The 20,394-nt window shown below is 41.9% G+C and overlaps 1 protein-coding gene across 1 annotated transcript in view; it reads right to left on the minus strand.

The window, feature by feature from the left end:
* The window catches only part of SDHAF2 (succinate dehydrogenase complex assembly factor 2), a 528,134-nt gene that overhangs the window by 295,811 nt on the left and 211,929 nt on the right, over positions 1-20,394 (minus strand). Inside the window, exon 2 of the mRNA XM_044059380.1 lies at positions 8,357-8,583. Coding sequence (XP_043915315.1) covers positions 8,357-8,583 — 227 coding nt within the window. The remainder of the gene's footprint in view (positions 1-8,356; positions 8,584-20,394) is intronic.

Consider the following 20,394-nt stretch of genomic DNA (forward strand, 5'->3'; position numbering starts at 1 on the left):
GTCCAGCTGGGTAAGAATTACCCTTTTTCAGTGGAGACCCGAGGGGAAAAGCCCCAAACAGACATACAAATACATACGAATAGAGACAAATTAACAATATTACAGAGGAAAACAATAGTATGGGTACAACGGATAAGAAAAACAATGAAAGTTTGAGAATATGAGTAAGGTAGGCCAGATGCATGCATGCAAAAGATTTATGAAAAGGTGTTCTGAGCAAGATCTCTGAAATAAGTTAAAGTAGGCAAAGAAATGATGATTTAGGTGTGAAGTAGTAGTGTGGGAGTTTTAGGTGGGAGCATGTGAAGGACATTCCCATTTGGAGGAGAGATGGGAGAGAAGCATGGATTTGAAATTGTTGTGATTAGGTATATTATGTAGTGGTGTGGGGAGATTGTTCCATAGTTTGGCTATAGTGTGGGATAGTAGTAGTTTACCAGTTGGGTGGATGGGTTTGTGTACATGCAGGAGGTTTTGGCCTGTGGATCTCAGGGTACGGGTAGGTGTGTAGGGTGTTAGAGATTTATCAAGAGAGGGGCATTCTGCTGGTTTAATGATGAGTTTGTGGGCTGTTGTAAGTTGTAGGTACTTTAGGTGGTTGTGGAGTTCTAGCCAGTTTAGGGTGTGTAGGGAGTGACAGTGATGGGAAGAGTTCTTAGAATTGGTTGCAAATTTGCAGATTTTGTTGCAACAGGCCTCAAGTTTAGCACGGAGTCCGAGTTGCAGGTTGCAGAATAGGGGAGCACCATACAAGAGAGAGGGGAGAAGGAGGGTAGATGCAAGGGTATGACAGGAAGATGGAGTAAGGTAGTACTTGTGTCTGTAGAGGAGGCCGATTTTCTGGTGGGTTTTTTTGATTGCTGAGAGGATGTGGGAGTCGAATTTTAGGTTTTCATCGATGGTAATGCCAAGTAGTTTGGTACTAGGAACGATTTCAAGAGGGGTGTTATTGTGGCTTTTGATGGAAAATTGGACTTTGTGGAACTGGGAAGTTTTAGTGGGAGGAAATATCATTAGCTTTGTTTTGTTGGCATTTAGGGCCAAGTGATGCGATTGCATCCATGATTCAATTTTGGAGAAGGCTGTTTGGGTATTAAGTAGAAGTTTGGAGGGGCAGGAGGCTGAGCAGATGATAGTGGAGTCATCTTCGTATTGGATGACTGAGGCTTCAGGGATGGAGAGGTGAAAGTTGTTAATGAATAAGTTGAAGAGCAGAGGGCCAAGTACTGATCCTTGGGGAACTCCTGTGGGTGTAGGTAAGAAAGGGGAGGTTGACTCTTTCTACTGTAACAGCCTGCTGGCGCGTGGAAAGGTAGCTGGAGAACCAGTCTAGGGTTGAGGGAGATAGATGCAAAGAGCTGGGACAGGAGGAGGGAATGGGAAATAGTGTTGAATGCCTTTGAGAGGTCAAGAAAAAGAGAAGATACGTATTTGCCGCTCTCACGTGCTCTGTTGACTGTTTCGAGGAAGGAAATTAGGGCTGTCATGGTGCTGTGACCTGGGCAGAAGCCATGCTGGGTGGGAGAGAGGAGTTTGTGCTGGATTAGGTAGGGCATGAGCTGGGAGTAGATGGCTTTCTCTAGAATTTTAGAGAGAGGAGAGAGTATAGCTATGGGTCTGAAGTTGGCAGTGTCTGTGTTCTTACCATCTTTGAGGAGAGGAATTATGTATGCATAACGCCAGATGGCTGGTACATAGGATTCCTGAATGGATCTGTTAATGAGGATGGATATGGGATAGGCTACAGATTCGGCTGATATTTGAAGAAAATTTGCTGGAAGGTTGTCAGGGGCATTGCAGCATGGTTTTAGCTTTTGCAGTAGTCTTTTTATAGTATAGGTGGAGACAGGTTTAAGTGAGAATAGCGGTGGAGGAGGGGGGTGAGAGAGAGGGTCTGGGGTGCAGGGTGAGGGGTTAGTATTGATGGATGGATTGGGGAAAGTGGAGGATAATTTAGCTATACAATCAATGAAAAATGTGTTGAAGTTAGTGGCCGTTTCAAGACTTGAGAGGTTGGGATTGGGGCAGGGGTTGGAAGTACTACCAGGGTTGAGTATTGAAGAGATGGATGTCCAGAATTTCTTTGGATTGTTTGAGAGTTTGTATTGCAGACTGCTGTAGTAGTTTTTGCGATCTTTTGTTATTGATTTTTTGGCCAGGTTACGAAGATGTTTATATTCTTGGAGGGTGGTGGGGTTTTTCTGTTTTTGGTACAGTTTCCACTTTTTGTTTCTTTGAGTGATTATCAATTTAGTTTCTTGGGATAGCCAGGGGCAGGAATTTGTTGTGATATGTTTGGTTTGTAAAGGGGCTACTTTATCAAGTAAGGTAAGGAAGGTGAGGTTAAAATATGTGACGGCGTTATCTAGTGGAAGGATTTTCAGTGGGGACCAATTAGTAACCTTGAGGCATTCAGAGAAGATTTCGGGGTTGAAGGAAGATAGGTTATGGGATTGTTTGAAAATGTGTTGTTTTTCTATGTGTGAGGATAGGCGGTCAGGGAAGGCTGGTAAGTGGTCGCCTAGGGGGTCTGGTATTACACCAGCATTCGAGATACGGTTGGGATGTGTTGTTAATATCCACTCTACGATGGTACCGGAGGAGCCATCTTTGTTTGGCCTAGTAGGGAGGTCTATTAGTTGGGTGAAATTGTAGAGGTTGATAGAGTGAGATGGGGTATCTATGAGGAAGGAGGTCCAGTTAATATTTACATCACCAAGAATGTAGGTTTCATATTTGAAGTTTGAGTTAAACCAAGAGAGGATGTCTTCCAGAGTTCTGGTACTGTCTCCGGGTGGGATGTAGATAGAGCAGATGCAGATGGATTTATAGTTGTTAAGTTTTAGAAAGCCTACAGTCATTTCTGCATTGGCAAATGTTGGGATGGGGTTGGTCAATGGAGTAAAAATGAGAGTGGAAGAGTAGATAATTGCTACGCCACCTCATTTTCTATGAGTTCTATCATTGCGTATAATGTGGTAGCCTGGAGGAAGGACTTCATTATCTCTGATGGAGGGTTTGAGCCAGGTCTCAGAGACAGCGGTTATGTCTGGCTGGTTGTAAGAGAGCCAGGCATGAAGGTTGGGGATTTTATTATGGAGGCTTTGTGCATTTAGGGTCATGAGGCGGATAATCTTGTGTTTGTGTTGATTAGAACTTGAGTTAGGGTGGGTACAGGTAGGGGTTGGGCCTGGGTTAAGGTGGATGTCACCTGACAGAGAGAGAGTGACATATGAGAGAGGAGCTGATTGAAGAAAAGTAGAGGATAAAGGGAGGTATGTTTTTTTGGGGGGAGGGTTGTCTTAGAGAAAGTAGATAGAGTGGGGTGAGGAGATTGTGATGTAGGGAGTAAGGAGAGTTTGTAAAGATTGGATGGGCTGGAGAGAGATCTGTGAATATGAGTGGGATATATCTGGGGGGTGTGAGGTGGTGGTGTGTGTAGTTAGAGGTAGGTATGTATTAGTGTGGAGGCTAAGTTGGGTAATGTAGGTTAGGGATATTAAAAGGGTAGATAGTAGCAGAGCTTGTTGTGGGAAGATAAGCATTGTAGTATATATGTGTGAGGTGTGGTGCATGTATGAGAGAGGGTGGGGGTGTGTATGAGATTGGTGTGTGTATGAAGTGCTACGCTCATCATGCAAACTGTAATGTTCCAAAGGTCACTCTTTTTCTCTTGAAAGTCCACCAGTTTCACCAATGTAACCACCATGTCTTTTTCGCTGCTCTCGGACATTTGCATGAATAGGTGTCAATGACCTCTGCTTGTACTGATAATTGTGCATCAGTCCCATATCTGAAGAATTACTGTTTTTCTTCTTCTGGTATACCGGTTCTACTTTCACAGTACAGCAAACCTTGGGAATTTCCTCTGGAAGACCCAGTCTTAGCTTTCCTGGTCCCCATCTTGGTCCCTTAAAAAGTACAGAAAGCTTGTTGTAGAAACCAGGTGCGATCCAAAATGTATTCCAGATGTGAAGCAGGAGCTGAAACAGGTCAGCTGAGATGGCTGTAGTGATGAGAGCATATGGACCATTCACCAGACCTCTACACACAATCAGCATAGCAACTGTGGTTCCAATTCCATTCTGACCGATATTGTTATACAGGAACAACATGGGAGCTGCTACAAAGAGCATCACACAGCAGGTTGTCGCTCTCCCTCTCGTGTAGTTAGAAACTATACCTGCAATTATCCCACCTAAAATTCCTCCAAAATCAAAGAGCGTAGATATATCTCCAGCACCTTTTGAATCCAAATGTGCTACGTTGGGAATGAACAGTGGTAGCCAGTAAAGGAAGGTGTAGCTGACAAGCTTGGCAAATAGTAAGCAGAGGGAAAACTCCAACACACCTGGAATTTTTAGGGCACTTACAAAGCTGATGGCAGTGGGCTCTTCAATGACAGTGCCCCGCTCTGTGGGTATGTTGATACTGCCCTCTGCTGCATGGTTCGGGCTCCTAAAGAGTTCCTCATCACTACCATTTCTGATTAATGGTGTCTGTTCAATTCCTTCATGGTGTTGAGGAGGACAGCAATCCACACCTTCTTGACATTCCACTGTTGGCTGTGGTATGCTGTTATCTGCTTCACTGCCATCAGATGGACCTGCTGGCTGTGGTATGCTGTCAACTGCTTCACTGCCATCAGATGGACCTGCTGGCTGTGGTATGCTGTCATCTGTTTCAGTGCCATTGGATGGACCTGCTGACTGTGGTATGCTGTCATCTGCTTCAGTGCCTTCGGATGGACCTGCTGACTGTGGTATGCTGTCATCTGCTTCATCGCCAGCAAATGGAATTGCTGGCGGTGGTATGCTGTCATCTGCTTCACTTCCATCAGATGGACCTGCTGGCTGTGGTATGCCGTCATAAAGCAAATAGTTGGGGTTCCCTGGCTGAATCCTTAACTCTGCAAGTACCCAGATTCCATTGGTCAGTTTCAGAGACTGGTACAGCATATCTTGCCCATCTACAGTCCTCTTAGCAATGGTAAAGATGTTGCTACTCTGCAGTTTGTTGCTGACAGCATCTGCACTTAGCGTACAATCCTTTATCTGGAACTGAGCTTCATTTTCACTAGGAATGTCTTTCATTTGCTCTAATGCAAAGCCAAGAGAATATAAAGAACTCTGTCTGGTACAAATATGTTGAACAGGGGCTGAAAGGAGTGAGCAAAGAGCTATTTCACTGGCTAGGAAATGGAAACAGTATTAAAAAGTAAAAAAAATCTAGCTCAAGATATTAAGAAGTTAAAAGGCAAGCAGTTATCTTAAAGTAGCACGGACAACCAAGGGATACAAAGATATAGTGAAGAAATCTGAAAAGGGCGTCTGTGGTGGTGCTGCAGCAGTTAGCGTTGCCGCCTCACAGCTAGAAGTTCTCCGGTTCGATCCTCGGTTGGGGTTCCTTCTGTGTGGAGTCTGCATGTCCTCCCTGTGGTCATGTGGGTTTCCTCCGGGTGCTCCGGTTTCCTCCCACATCCCAAAGACATGCTGTAGGTTGATTGGACACTCTAAATTGGCCCTAGGTGTGAGTGCGTGCATGTGTGTGCCTTCTGTGGAAGGTTGGGTTTTGGGCTGGCAACTCCACACCGTAAAACTCCACTGCCAATCATGAGCGGACAGGTGCTCCACTGTGGCGACTCCTAACTGGGAAAAACTGAAAGAAGAAGAAGAAGAGTGAAGAAATCTGAAAAGAAAAGATGAATTAGCTTCTCTCTGTGCAGAGGTTTGGAGGGAAAAGATTGTTTATTTATTTATTTATTTGTTAACCAGGGTAGGACAGTGATCCATCTAGACCATGTTCAAGCTTAGCCTGAGAATTACAGCCATGCATTCAGTATGGAGACCCCATATCCATGAAGATATGGGGAGGATGTACTTAGTTTTTACTTGTTTGCTAATAAGAAGAGGACTGACACAAAAAGACACATTTCTGACACTATAATGTCCAAAGGCAAATACAAAAATACAAACCACTGAACAAGTAATGTTACATAAAGCAGACTACAACAAAATAAACAGAGAATTATCATTGGGTCTCTGATCTTGACCAGCTTATGTGTCAGACAAATGTCAAAAGAATTCACCACGACTGTGGAGTGAAATGAAGCAAAAATGGTAGACGCAAGCTACAACTTTTGAGAAGAGGTTCTGGGGAAACAAAAAGGTTAACAGTAACCAAGAACGCACAAAACCTACTCATTCTATGCACTGGAATCTACAGCTTAATAATAAGGTAGGGGAATCAGATATAGCAGACCAAGCAAATGGTCTCCTTCTGCTCTCAAAATCTAGATTTCTATAAATTATCTCGACCACCTTGGAAATTTCTCCAATACATTTTGGGTCAGTTTTATGGCATTTATAGCTACAGCTCTGTTAGACACTACAGTGTCTCTTGCAGAAAAATACAAAACAGCAGAATTTCATCTGGGGCATAAACGGATTGATATCCCACTGCAGTACACCACCAGAGATCATCATCTGTCATCTGGAGGGTGATAATTGGGCATAATAGTTAAGGTATTTACCTTACAGACACAAGGTGCAGGGTTTGATTCTCACATGGGGTAAATGGCGTACAAGGGCAGCTAGTCTAGTATTATTCCATGAATCAAGTCTATGAACTACAAATCTACAGCAGTAAGGACAGAAATTAGGGTCATGTTGGTGCTTAAGGAGGGAGGAAATGAGAGTGCCCATTGCCGGTATGGAAGCCGGGGTTGTGTGTGAAAAATAATTACAGTTATAAAGGGAAAAAAATCCAACAAACAGCAAATAATTAAACTAGTTAGTAGGATCTTGATTATTAATGCAAGACAAACCCTACAGGAATGAGGGTGCTGATTAAAACCAATAGTTCTGACCTCCAAACCCCCTTTTCCCAAGAGTAATACATAGGGTTAACAATCTCTCAAAGCATAACAAACTAGCCTGTGCTATCGTGCTAAGCTTCCCAGTTTGTAGCAATGTCCTTTGTACAGATTTCCTTTCTTATGTGCTGTAATAAAAAATATTTGAAAACAGGAAGCACATCCTAGACTACCCACTGAAGGACTCAGAAGTGGTAGACAGATGCACGTACAACCTGTGCTAATATAGAATTACCTGGCAGGTAATTCATTAAGCATTGATAAACTGCCACCATATCAATGCTTCTGTGGCAACCTCATAGTTAGAATAATTAAAACAGGGAAACACATAGATTTGGGTAAATTTCAGCAAAGCTGAAGCTGTCTCTACCAAAGTTGGCAAGTACATCTTCTGCACAGTAGAATATTGCCAACAATACTACATTAGTTTGGCCTATCTTTGCCTCTGGTATCATCTACCTCTGTGATCTATATAATAAACTCATTGTCACACTACGTAGCTACCAGTGATTTAGTCTGAGCTGACTTACTGATACAATCAGCACTGCCTCCAAGCTCTTCTTGTTTAGTCTTTTCAGCATGGTCATAACATATGTATTCAAGCCACCGAATGCAAAGATTTTTGTAATCCTAAAGTTTGGTTCTACCACCCATGTCTGCATTACCATCCTTGTCAAAGGAAAAAAAAAAAGAATAGCTAGTGATAAACAATGGACAAGATGCACATAAAACAGCACACTTAAGACAAACTGAAACTGATTTTTGAAAAATGAAAGGAAATGGTAGATTTCTTTGGAATCGTAAAAACAAATCTGCCGCTCATGTATTAACAGCACATGTTCACACATCAAATGAAACAAAATACTAATAAGGGATGTAAGAGTTGACTTATTCAAGTTGTTACAACTTCATGATGAAAAAAATGATCACAAATTTGTTATTTGAACAGATGAATCTATGAACTTGTATACTACTTTCAGAAACACTAACGGAAATGAAGATATGAAAATTATGTATAACGTTTCACACATAAACAAGTTATGTAGATTACTTATTGGCATGCTAAAAATGAAGCAGCAGCAACATCTTTACCAGGACTAGACATATCCGGCATCTGTGCTGCAGTATTACACTGATGCCAGCACAATAACAAATGAAGCAGCACTGTAGCTATTAAATGTAAACGTGCATCAATACTCTACTCAGAACAGATGTGAATAAACCACAAAACAGTGGGAGTGAACAAGTATAACTGACAGTCGCTTTTCAGTGAAGTGCTGTTAATACAAACTTCTTTCACCATTAATCAACTGGAAAAAACTATCAGCAATCTAGGGCATAACTGCATGTCCTGACAAACACATCCTCCTTGAGGTTTGCTAAGTGCAAAATTTAAACCACACCACCAGGGTCTCAAATTCCTGTTTCAGCTGTTACTAACCAACTCGCTTGGTAAGCTAGGCAACCAAATACAGCACATACCTGAGCAAAATGCAGTTTTCCAACATGCCTCTCTTTCTGCTTTCATAAAGAAGTCGAGCTCGCTTCCTCTCAACTGGCTCATCTCGTCGTTCCTCCCAAGGTGGGATCTGGATTTCAAGGAGATCTCTTTTGGAATCATTTGAAGAATCTCCACGACAACCCATAAAAGGGATGGAAGTCGCTTTCATGATGGGGTTCAACAACCCTTGCTTGGAGCAACGCATGACCTACGGCAACAAAATAAGGAAGTGACACTACAATCTAAACAAGAAAACACAATCATGAAAAACATCAACAGAAGTATGTCTCATGCTTAGTTGATGCTACTCAACAATTCAGCTAGCCTCTCAATACACAGGTGCTCTTCACTTCAGGTTTATCTTTCCCTTCTTCTCTCCTCTCATTCAGCAGCCTAGTACTCCATTTGTTTATGCAGGTTATATTATAAACACCATCCCTAAAACTTACTTAAGTCCTCTCATTTAGAAAGAGATGGTGGTTTTTTTTGGTTCCTCACCACTTCTTAACTTAAACAGCATTCTGTTTTCAAATATTTTACTTATTTGACACAGAGAGATTGATCTTGTCACTTGTTCACCAAACAATAAAGAAACTGCTTTGCCTCTCTTCATCTGCCAACTCTTCTAATCCCAGATCATCATTCTTTAACTACTCTCTACCTCATCCTTCAATAAGGTACCTTTTGCCAGGCAGATTTATCAAAAAAATATGGAGTATTCACCTGACCAGTAGCATGCAAGATAAAATGATTACTTTTGCAGGCGATTCCAGCAAGATGGGAGGATTACTTCTGCAAGAGATTCCACCTTGGACTACATATCTTTGTCACCAAGTAGAAAGACTTAATAAATAACACATATAGAGAGGAAGTGTTGTCTAACCTCTATGAGATTTATACTGCAACTTACTTACCTGGAATTCCTATCTACCACAAGGCAAAACATGCAAATTAACTCATCATTAGCTATAACATTATATACCCAAAAATGCATATCCACTTTTGAAAAATCTACAAATGTATAATACATATCTAGGAGATGACTTACAAAAGATTGTTATTCCTTAATGCAAGCTAAGTTTTTCAAATTTATTCAACACTAACAGAGGCACATTATGGGCTACTTACATCCAACACAAAACTTTAGCACACTTTGGAAAATACATTTAATAATGCAACTTTTCAGTTCTTGGAACCCCCATTTAAATCTGGCACAGTCCCTGTAACAGTCTGCTTTCTTCAACAGTATTCACATACAGAGACTTTAACAAGACTATTTACAATGAAAATCTGCTCTTGCATTTCAGACAGCTCATACTGAGCTACAGCTTTACCCCAACAGGGATGACTGCAATCAAGGGTACAGAAAAAAAGGCAAGAATGTGTTGGAATTTACTGGAGGAAGTTGGCAAAGGAACCAAAGAATTATGAGCAAATAACTAGTGAGATGAACGGTAAAGTACAGTTTTGTACCTACCATAAATGTAGATGTTTGAGTGTTCAGCCTGCTGCAATCATCACACTTGGGTTATCCTGTCGTCAGGCGGTCCCGCAGTCGGCCGGAATTCCAAGGTCTTGGTCCGGTGTCGGTTGCTGTCGCTTCTTCCCTGACGTCAGTGCGCCAGGGGTATATATAATGCATCCAACGCCATTTTCTTCAGTTTTTCTTGCCCCAGATGTCAGGTGCCCCCAAAAAGGTGGTCAGTAATTAGTACCAAATTAAGTAATTTTTTGCACAAACACAAAATCCCTCCAGCTATAAGCAAATACATCAGAAAGGTATTGTAGAGATTTAGCCAGTTAGATCAGAGGGGATGGAGGGAGGGTAACCTGGATTGCAGCAGGGTGAACACTCGAACATCTACATTTATGGTAGGTACAAAACTGTACTATGTTCATCGTGTTACCCTGCTGCAGTCATCACACTTGGGTAGAATCCCAAAGCTATGGATGGGTGGAGGAGTTATAGAGGGTTAGAGGAGGCTAGAAGGCCCTGCAGAACTGCAGTGGCGAAGCCAGCCCTAGTCTTAGAGTAAAGTGGTAAGTGATAGTGTTTGGTAAAGGTGTGTACTGAACTCCAAGTTGCAGCTTCCAAAATCTCCTTGGTTGGAACCCCCCTGAGGAAGGCTGTAGATGTAGCTGTTGCCCTGGTAGAGTGGGGCCTAATGGTAGCAGGAGCTGGTTTTCCATGATGGGTATAGCAAAAACAAATGCAATGTCCTATCCATTTGGAAATGGTTTGTTTTGATATAGCCTTCCCTTGTGAAGCTGTAGCACAGGATACAAAGAGCTGGTCAGATTTTCTGAAAGCCTTAGTTTTATCCAAGTAGTAACGAAGTTGCCTGTGAATGTCCAAGGAATGCAGGAGTCTTTCTCCTTTGTTCTGTGGGTTTGGGAAGAAGGTGGGTAAGTGAATGGTTTGATTTAAAGACACACTGGAAACCACCTTAGGCATGAAGGAAGGATTCGTTCGTAGAGAAACTCTGTCTTGATGGAAAATGAGGAAAGGTTCCACTGCCATTAGTGCCTGCAGCTCTGAGACTCTTCTAGCTGAAGTTATTGCTAGCAGCAGGGCAGTCTTCCATGATAGGAACTGTAGATCTGCAGAGAAAGCTGGTTCAAAGGGAGGTAGCATAAGTTTTTCCAGAACAAAATTTAGGTCCCATGTTGGTGTAGCTGATCTCCTGGGTGGCCTAATGTTTTTTGCCCCTCTGAGGAACTGCCTTAGAAGTGGATGCGAAAATAAGGGTGGTTCCGTGTTGTAGTGGGCTGAAATAGCTGATGCATGGATTTTAATGGAAGAAAAAGAAAGTCCTTTGTGCAACATCTCAGTTAAATACTGTAGAATCTGAGGCATGTGAGGCTGAAGTGTGTTTTGGCCTTTAGCTTGGTTCCAGGCACAAAACCTTTTCCAATTGTCCGAATAGGCCTTCCTGGTGCTGGGCCTCCTGGCTTCCAGAATAACATCCATAACTGCTTGGGAAAGAGGAGTTGGCTGGATGTTTAGGTGATTTGCCATGCAGCCAGATTTAAGGTTTTTAGCTGGCTGTGAAGAATCTGATTGTTTTGCTGTGAGAGCAAATGAGCAATCTGTGGTAAAATCCAAGGTGGGCCCTGGGCCATATTCCTCAATAGTGGATACCAGTACTGGCGTGGCCAGTCTGGGGCTATGAGTATCAGTCGTGGTCTCTCCTTTCTGACTTTCAGAAGCACCTTTATGAGGAGAGGCAATGGAGGGAAGGCATATACTGTCAGGTTTTTCCAACTGAATGAGAGTGCGTCCACTTTCCAAGCTTGATGGTGAAGTGTCCTTGTACAAAATTTTGCCAGTTGATAGTTTTGAGGACTGGCAAACAGGTCTATGTCTGGAAGGCACCATTTTTGAGTTATCATTGCAAATACTTGCGGATCCAGTTTCCACTCGTGGGGATCCATGATGTTTCTGCTGAGATCATCTGCCAATGTGTTCTTTTTTCCTGGCAGGAATTGAGCTTGTAACTGAACTTGGTAAGCCAGAGCGGTGTTCCACAAGGTCATTGCTTGCCTGCATAGAGGGTAGGAGTGTGTATCCCCTTGTTTGTTTATGTACCACATTACTGTGGTGTTGTCCGTCCTTATTGTAAGTTGTCCTGGAAGTAATAGATTCTTGAAGGCTGTCAGAGCATTCTGTACAGCTAGCATCTCTTTTTGATTGATGTGCAGATTCCTTTGATCTGCAGTCCATACGCCTTGAACGCACTGTCCTGCCATGTGTGCCCCCCAGGCGTAGTCCGATGCATCTGTTGTCATAGTTTGCCTGGCTGGGCACAAGGTGAAAGGCTCACCCTTGTTAAGGCGAGATGCCAGTGACCACCAAAGAAACTCCTATTGTAGGCAGGGAATGAGAGATATCATTGTGTCCAAGCTGTGGCTGTGTTCAGACCATACACTTTTTAGGTACCACTGTAATTTCCTCATATGCAGCTTTGCAAATGGTATTAGTAGTATGCAAGATGCCATGAAGCCCAAGGCCTGCAGAATTTTTCTTGCAGGTAGTTGGGTCTTTGTTGCCATTGTTTTGAAATATTGAGTCAGTTGTAGTTGTTTGTCTGGCGTCGGATAAGCCTTCTGGGCCGTTGTATTCAACTGGCACCCAGGAATGTCATATTTTGTGAGGGTACTAGTTTTGATTTCTTTTTGTTTACTGTGTACCCCAGGCAACTTAGAAGATGTTTTACAAAAGCCAGATGTTGTAAGAGGATGTCCTTGCTTTCTGCTTGGATGAGGCAGTCATCCAGGTATGGGTATATTTGAATTCCTCTTTGTCTGCAGTATGCAATTACTGGTGCCAGGCATTTTGTGAAGACCCTGGGTGCAGTAGATAAGCCAAAGGGCAGTGCAGAGAATTGGTAATGGGTTGAACCTGCAATGAAATGGAGGTATCCTCTGCAACTTTGTCTGATAGGGACATGCAGGTATGCCTCCTTGAGGTCCAACGTTACTAGCCATGCTTTCTTGCCCAACATCGGAAGAAGCTGCTGTAGTGTTAGCATCTTGAATTTGGGTACTTGTAAGAAGGTGTTTAGAATTGAAAGGTCCAGAATTGGTCTCCAGGCATTGTCCTTTCTGGGAACTAGAAAGAGTCTTGAGTAAAATCCTCTCGAGTAGGTACCAGTTGAATGGCTTTCATGTCCATGAGAGCTGTAATTTGTCTTTGTGCCTCTGCCCATTGATTTTGTGGCAGGTTTGGCATTCCTCTTTTCATTGGCAAGGTGTGAAAATGGAATCTGTATCCTCGTGAAATTACGTCTAGGACCCATTTGTCCTTTGTGACAATGTGCCAGTTGTCTGAAAAAAGTGCGAGTTTTCCTCCCAAGGGGGCTGCCAAGAGAGTGTTCCTTGGCCAGATGAGGTGCAAGTCATTGAGTTTGCCTTCTGGTAGTTTGGGACCTGTCTTCTCCTCCCTTCTGTGCTGCAGTGCCCCATTGTTGAGGTTTGTACTGGGCTTGTGGTTGTCCTCTGCCTCTTGGACGTCTGTATTTACCCCTCTGTGGTCTGTCAGTAGCTGGAAAGGACCAATTTTTTGTTAGACAATTTCTGCTGAAGCGAGGGGGCTGTACCTGTAGGAAATCTTTGACTGTCTGCATAGATTTTGCCTTATCCTCCATTTTCTTTAAGACTTCTGCTTTAACTCCAAAAAGAACATCCTGCTGTAAGGGAGCATCTAGAAGCTTTGCTTTAACATGATCAGGCAGAGTTTGTTCCTTTAACCAAGCATGCCTATGCATAACAGACCCAGTGACAGCTGCTCTGCAGGAAGCCTCCAAAGAATCAAACCTACATTGTAAAGTATGTTTGCCCACCTGTTCAGTTGCATACAACAGATCCTGCATTTCTTTCAATTCAGACTGTTGAGGGAGTGCGCTCATTTTTTGTTTTAACTGAGACATTAGAAATTGCTGATATTTTAGCATGTGAAATCATAGCTAAAGTGGCTGAGGTGTAAACCTTTTTCCCCCACCTGTCTAGTGCTCTGGAGTCCCTTTCAGAGGGTACAGGATTTTTTGCCATAGAAGCCTTAGCCCCTTTGGGACCCTGGGAGATAGTCCATGGATCAGCAACAGGACTTTTATAAAGAAATTTGTGGGAATGAGGCACTCTATAGTATCTGTCAGGTTTGGCCGGAGCAGGAGGCAGAGAATCTGGGTTCAAACTGGATTCTAAGTAAACATCATCCACAATGTCCAAAACTGGGGGGATGGCAAGTGGTCTGTGCTGGGGGAGTAAAAGAAAGTCTCTGAGCCTTTTCTTTGAGTCAGAGTAGTCCTGACCTTCCCAGTGAAAATGTTCACTCATAGTGTGTAAAGTTTCCCCAAAAGAGTAGTCTTCAGGAGGAGAAGCTGAGGGAATAGAATCCTCAGCATCAGAGTCTTCATAAGGGGAGAAGGAATAATCTTGGTCCTCAGAGGAGCCTGAGGAAATAGACACTTGTTCAGAAGAGGCATAATCTTCCTCTTGTCTAGGCCTTTTGTCGGGAGGGGGTTGGGAACCCCTGATTAAAGAAATCAAATCTTCAGCCATTTTGAGCATCTGTTTCTGAGGCATGGGCCCTTGAACAGGGGACTGAAGTGCAGACTTTTTTAGATTTAATAGGAGTCTTAGTCTTAGGATACGTTTTTATGGTGAGCGTAGTCGGTCTGAAGACGCCTTCAGAAACCGAAGGTGTTTCTGCAGGACCGACATCTTTTTCAGCAGTGTCGTCGGTAGGGGCTAATGGCTGCGTCGGTCTAGCATTTTCCACCAAAAGTTCCGAAGCGGTCTCAGGTTCCAGATCTGTGGTAGTCAGGGGCTGCGTCGGAGCCTCACTGAAGACCGGTGAACCGGAGACCGGACCAGCAGAGGCCTCGGAATCTGGCTTGGGTCTAGGCTGCCTGTCCTTATCCTTGTGTTTTTTGTGCACACCGGTAGTCGGTTGCTCTGACGGCATAGTGTAGTTAAATTTTCTACCGAAGTAGTGTCGTGCGAAATCAAAGCGTCTTTTTATAGTACGCTTATTAAACCTAGCACAAAAACGACAACTAGTGACGTCGTGGTCTAGGCCTAGGCAAGGTATGCAGTAAGAATGAAAATCCTTATGAGGTATTTGCTTCCCACAAGAAATACAATTGTTAACTTTTTCTGACATCGGTCTGAGGCAAGAAAAGTTTCCCCAACAGGGTACTTAGCTTTATTGAAGACTTCAGATCTGAAACTCGACTTCGAAAATCTCAGGAGTCGGCTGACCGGCACTTGCGAACTGCTTCTGCTTCGGGCACCACACGGCAAGAAAGACTGAAGAAAATGGCGTCGGATGCATTTTATATATACCCCTGGGGCACTGACGTCAGGGAAGAAGCGACAGCAACCGACGCCGGACCAAGACTTTGGAATTCCGTCCGACTGCAGGACCGCCTGACGACAGGATAACCCAAGTGGGATGACTGCAGCAGGGTAGCCCGATGAACATCAGAGTAGCAGGAGGTCAAGCACAGGTTTGGTCTGCAGGTTAGAGACTGCCTTCCCTACCAAGGCATGACATCAGAGTACAGGCAAAGAGAAAGTGATAAGGGAGTGCAAAAAGTGAATGACTAGCACAGGCATAATTTCAGCAGTCTAAAACAGAAGCTGCTGTTATAAAATGTATTAGTGAGGCATATAAAATATTACAGGTTCATAGGGAAGTACCAGGCTAGACTTGCAGGCCATTTTCAGCCTAGAAATTGGTCTTATCCATCACTTTGTTGATAATTATATATCCCCCAAGGAGAATAACTGGGATCATACCATAAGTAATTTGAGGGAACTCATGTACTGGCTAAAGCATTTTAGGAGATGACTCTGTCCATCAGTAATACAGATGGTACTCCTTTGGTAAATGTTCTGTTTCCCATCCTTAAATTCAAGTTAAACTTGAATATGGACAGGGATGAGCTTTGTTTTACTTTGATGGAGACTCTGTTATGCAGCAGTAGTATCCCCTGTGAGGTACACTAGTCCCTCTGAACTGTTCAGTTGTTGCAGAAGAGGTTTAGTTTCCTAGACTGAGTATTTCTGATGCCACTTGACTTGCTGATGTGCAGTAAAACTATCATGACTATGCTGTATTGCACGACAACTATAAGAATCAATAAAATCAGTAGATGTTAGAAAAGATTGCACATTGTCTTTCTAGTCTCTCTTGGCAAAGAAACAATGGAGGGACATGTGTAGGATTTCCAAGTATGCGAAAAAGTCAAAAAGGTCTAGGATTTTTTTTTTGGAAGTGTTTGCATAGGTATTTTTACACAACAATCAGACAGAGAATTTTAGGTGTGCTGGAAAAGACATATGTAAATGGAAAAATGTTTTCTGGGACTTTAACGAGCTGGCAGATTTTAAATGTTCCCTAAAGAATACTTAGAAATGTTGGAGGAGCAAAGAGTTGTAACTAAAGATTTTTTTTTTTTTGAGATGGGGGGAGTAATTACTAGAAAACTGACATCAAAATTTAAACCAACTGAATTACTTAACACTGTCAAGGAGATAAAAAAAGAAAACTGGAAGTGGAATCTTTAGAAAAGGAAATTAGCAAATTACATAGATATAAATGAAATTTGTGGGAAGAATACATACAGAATACGACACATGTTCAGGTGGATGAGTTAAATTTAAGGGAAGGCAGGAACTGAGCAATTTAGGTAATGTTGGAGTGACTTCAAATTGTTAAAATGAATAGTGCATGAAAATAAAAGAAATGCTGACTTGATCGGTTTTCTTTTCCATTACTGTATATGTACCTAGGTCACTTAAAAATAATAATAAAGATGTTAAAAAACAAAAAGAAACCCCAGTGCAATTTAATAATGTAAAGAACTTGTTAAAGATCTGCAATCTACCATAATATACAGTGGATATAAAAAGTGTACACATCCCTGTTAAAATGCCAGGTTTTTGTGATCTAAAAAATTAGACCACAATAAATAATTTCAAAACTTTTCCCACCTTTAATGTGACCTATAACCTGTACAATTCAATTGAAAAACAAAGAAACCTGTTAGGATGAAAAAAATATAAAAAAATAAAAAATGTACAATAAAGCTAAGCTGGTTGCATAAGTGTGCACACCCTTAAACTAATACTTTGTTGAAGCACCTTTTGATTTAATTACAGCATTCAGTCTTCTTGGGTACACACCTGCCATCAAAGAAAGAGACTCTGATTAACCCCAAATAAAGTTCAGCTGTCCTAGTAGGATTTTCCTGACATTTACTCAGTTGCCTGCTACAGCAAAAGCCATGGTTCGCAGAGAGCTTACAAAGCATCAAAGGGATCTCATTGTTGAAAGGTATCAGTCAAGAGAAGGGTACCAAAAAATTTCCACAGCATTGGATATACCATGGAACACAGTGAAGACAGTCATCAAAAAGTGGAAAAAATATGGGACAACAGTGACATTGCAAAGGGATGGACGTCCCTCCAAAACTGATGAAAAACAAGCCAAAAACTGGTCAGGGAGGCTGCCAGGAGACTTACAGCAACACTGAAGGAGCTGCAGTAATTTCTGGCAAGTACTGGTGGTGTACTACATGTGAAAACAATTTCCCGTATTCTCCATCTGTCTGGACTATGGGGGTAGGGTTGCAAGACGGAAGCCTTTTCTTACAAAGAAAAACATCCAGGCCCGGCTAAAATTTGCAAAACAATGCATCAAAACTCCCAAAAGCATGTGGGAAGATGTGTTATGGTCTGATGGGACTAAGGTTAAACTATTTGGCCACAATTCCAAAAGGTATGTTTGGCACAAAAACAACACTTCGCATTACCAAAAGAACACCATCCTCATGGTGAAGCATGGTGGCGGCAGTATCATGCTTTGGGGTTGCTCTTCTTCAGCTGGGACTGGGGCTTTAGTCAAGGTGCAGGGAATTATGAACAGTTCCGAACACCAGTCACTTTTGGCCCAAAACCTTCAGGTGTCTGCTAGAAAGCTGAAGATGAAGAGGAATTTCACCATTCAACATGACAATGATCCCAAGCATACATCCAAAGCAACAAAAGAATGGCTTCACCAGAAGAAAATTAAAGTACTGGAATGGCTCAACCAGAGCCCAGACCTAATTCCAATAGAAAATCTGTGGAGTGACCTGAAGAGGGCTGTGCACAAGAGATACCCTCGCAATCTGACAGATTTGGAGCACTTTTGCAAGAAAGAGTGGGCAAATATTGCCAAGTCAAGATGTGCCATGCTGATAGACTCCTACCCAAGAAGACTGAATGTTGTAATTAAATCAAAAGGTGCATCAACAAAGTATTAGTTTAAGGGTGTGCACACTTATACAACCAGTTTATGGTACGTGTTTTATTTTTTATATTTTTCCCCTAACAGATTTGTTTGTTTTTCAATTGAATTGTACAGGTTATAGGTCACATTAAAGGTTGGAGAAGTTTTGAAATTATTTATTGTGGTCTCATTTTTTATATCACAAAAACCTGCCATTTTAACAGGGGTGTGTACACTTTTTATATCCAGTGTATAGCAACATGAAATGCTGTCAGTTTTGTTCTATTTTATGTACTCTCACAATGAGTCATTGTGATTCAGACTCTTCCTGAAGCCATTAATTACATATTCTAGTAAAACAAAGTCCTTTGCACCACATCTGTCTTATCATATTGTTTATATTACTTTCTTATTCCATTCATACGAGTGAAGTTTTTTTTTCACTCTAAAGTACTACAGACTTCACAAACATCACTTCCTTTGTACGACAACTTACATGCTGTTGAAAGGCAAATACATACATTGCTGTTAGGATGGTATACATATTCATTTTAAGGAGCACAGGTTTTTCATTGTTATGAAGGATGGTTCAGTCCAGGGCATGAGTATAGCAAGGCATACACTTTGTACTCTACTGAGTACATTTTTTTCTGAGCATCAAATCAATACTGCTTTTTTTTCAGTCATATTATGTCTACAACTGTCTAAATTAATGCTTTCAACAACAGGTATAATACTGCTAATCTAAAAGCAATATCTTTAATAGTTTTAGGAGGAACAGCTGAAAGTGTTAATTGCATTTAGTAAGCGCTTGGAGGGGGCAGCATTTTGAGAGATATGTCCATTTTATGACAGGTGTCCAAGGGGGGTAGCACTAAGAGCTTGTGAGTACAAAATGGAATTTGCTTGCTACACCCCTGGTTCAGGGCATGCATATACCAGGTATCACATGCTCTGAGAAATGCAGGTGTTCATATAAATATCAGCAAATACTATAAAACGAAATGATAATCAAAAAGATAATACACTTGTCTGAACTTAAAGACAACATGCACTACTCATTAGATAATTATCTGAGAATCCCTGCAATGCTTGCAATGTGCAGCAAAATGAATAACTCAGACTATCTGGATGTGTTAACATCCTCCATGCACACTGCTGTGACTGTGACCCGTAAGTATTGCTGAAAGTATCATGTAACATGCTATGCTCAACAGGATTAATGTCAGTTTCTTACAGCTATAATAGCAATGTTATACAACCACTTTAAAAAAAAAAAAAATAAATACTGTACTCCTGAGGTAGTTAAGGATTACTTGCAAAGTCAACAAATACTTCACTTCTAGACAAGCTTGATACTCAGCACAGATCCTCGTGGTGGCCAGCAGAGTAATCCAGGCTTCAGAGAGCTAAAAAAGTGACTTTACCTGATTTAAGTATATTTTTTGTGGCTTTCCACTTCTAATTACCTAGCGACTGTATTTCGCCTGCTTGCTGATACATTGTATTTGTTTTTCTGCATTTATTCTGTTATTGCACTTGAATTCTCATTTTGTTACTTTTAAAATCTGTAATTGTTGCAAATTGTTTCTGTAGGCTGTGATAGCCGATTTATAGCATTTAAAAGTGTCTACTGTATCTGTTTCTGCTTGTTTCTGAAAAAAAAAAAAAAAAAAAAAAAAAAATATCTCTTGTTTTTCCCGCCTTACTGAGCTAGAGTAGTCCAGTTTCAGAGTTGCTGATCCCTGGACTTTGTTTGTAGTTCCTGTTACTGAATCTTTGCCTAATTTGGAAGTAGGAAGTTCCCTTGCTTACCAGTGGGAGTGGGAAGCATTGAGCTGCCTGTTGGTCCAGTTTTGTGAGGTTTCAGCCAGTAACTTGTAGTCTATTGGTCGTTTTGGGCCAGTTCCTAGCTTTTTTCAGCCCCCTGATATAAAACACGCTAAACGCGCGTTTGCGCGATTTAGCATGTTTTAGCGCGGAGTTGCCACTGTTGCACACAAGAGCAGCGGCGGTTAAACTATTCGGGCCACCTAAATTACACTCTTCAAATTTTCCCTTAAAACTACCTTCCTTGAGCTGTACTGCTGATCTAACCAGCGTATCCTACAACTGAAAGGTTCATCTCTACTTGATTCCCAAGTAGACTATTCTCTATCTGTAAGCCTAGCACTTACTCCTACAGTACTTGCACCTTGATAAAGCACTCTTATTATAGATAGTACCCCACCAGCCTAAACC

The sequence above is a fragment of the Protopterus annectens genome, chromosome 17.part0 (assembly GCF_019279795.1).
Source record: "Protopterus annectens isolate FY-2018-M chromosome 17.part0, PAN1.0, whole genome shotgun sequence".
NCBI classification, from domain to species: domain Eukaryota; kingdom Metazoa; phylum Chordata; order Ceratodontiformes; family Protopteridae; genus Protopterus; species Protopterus annectens.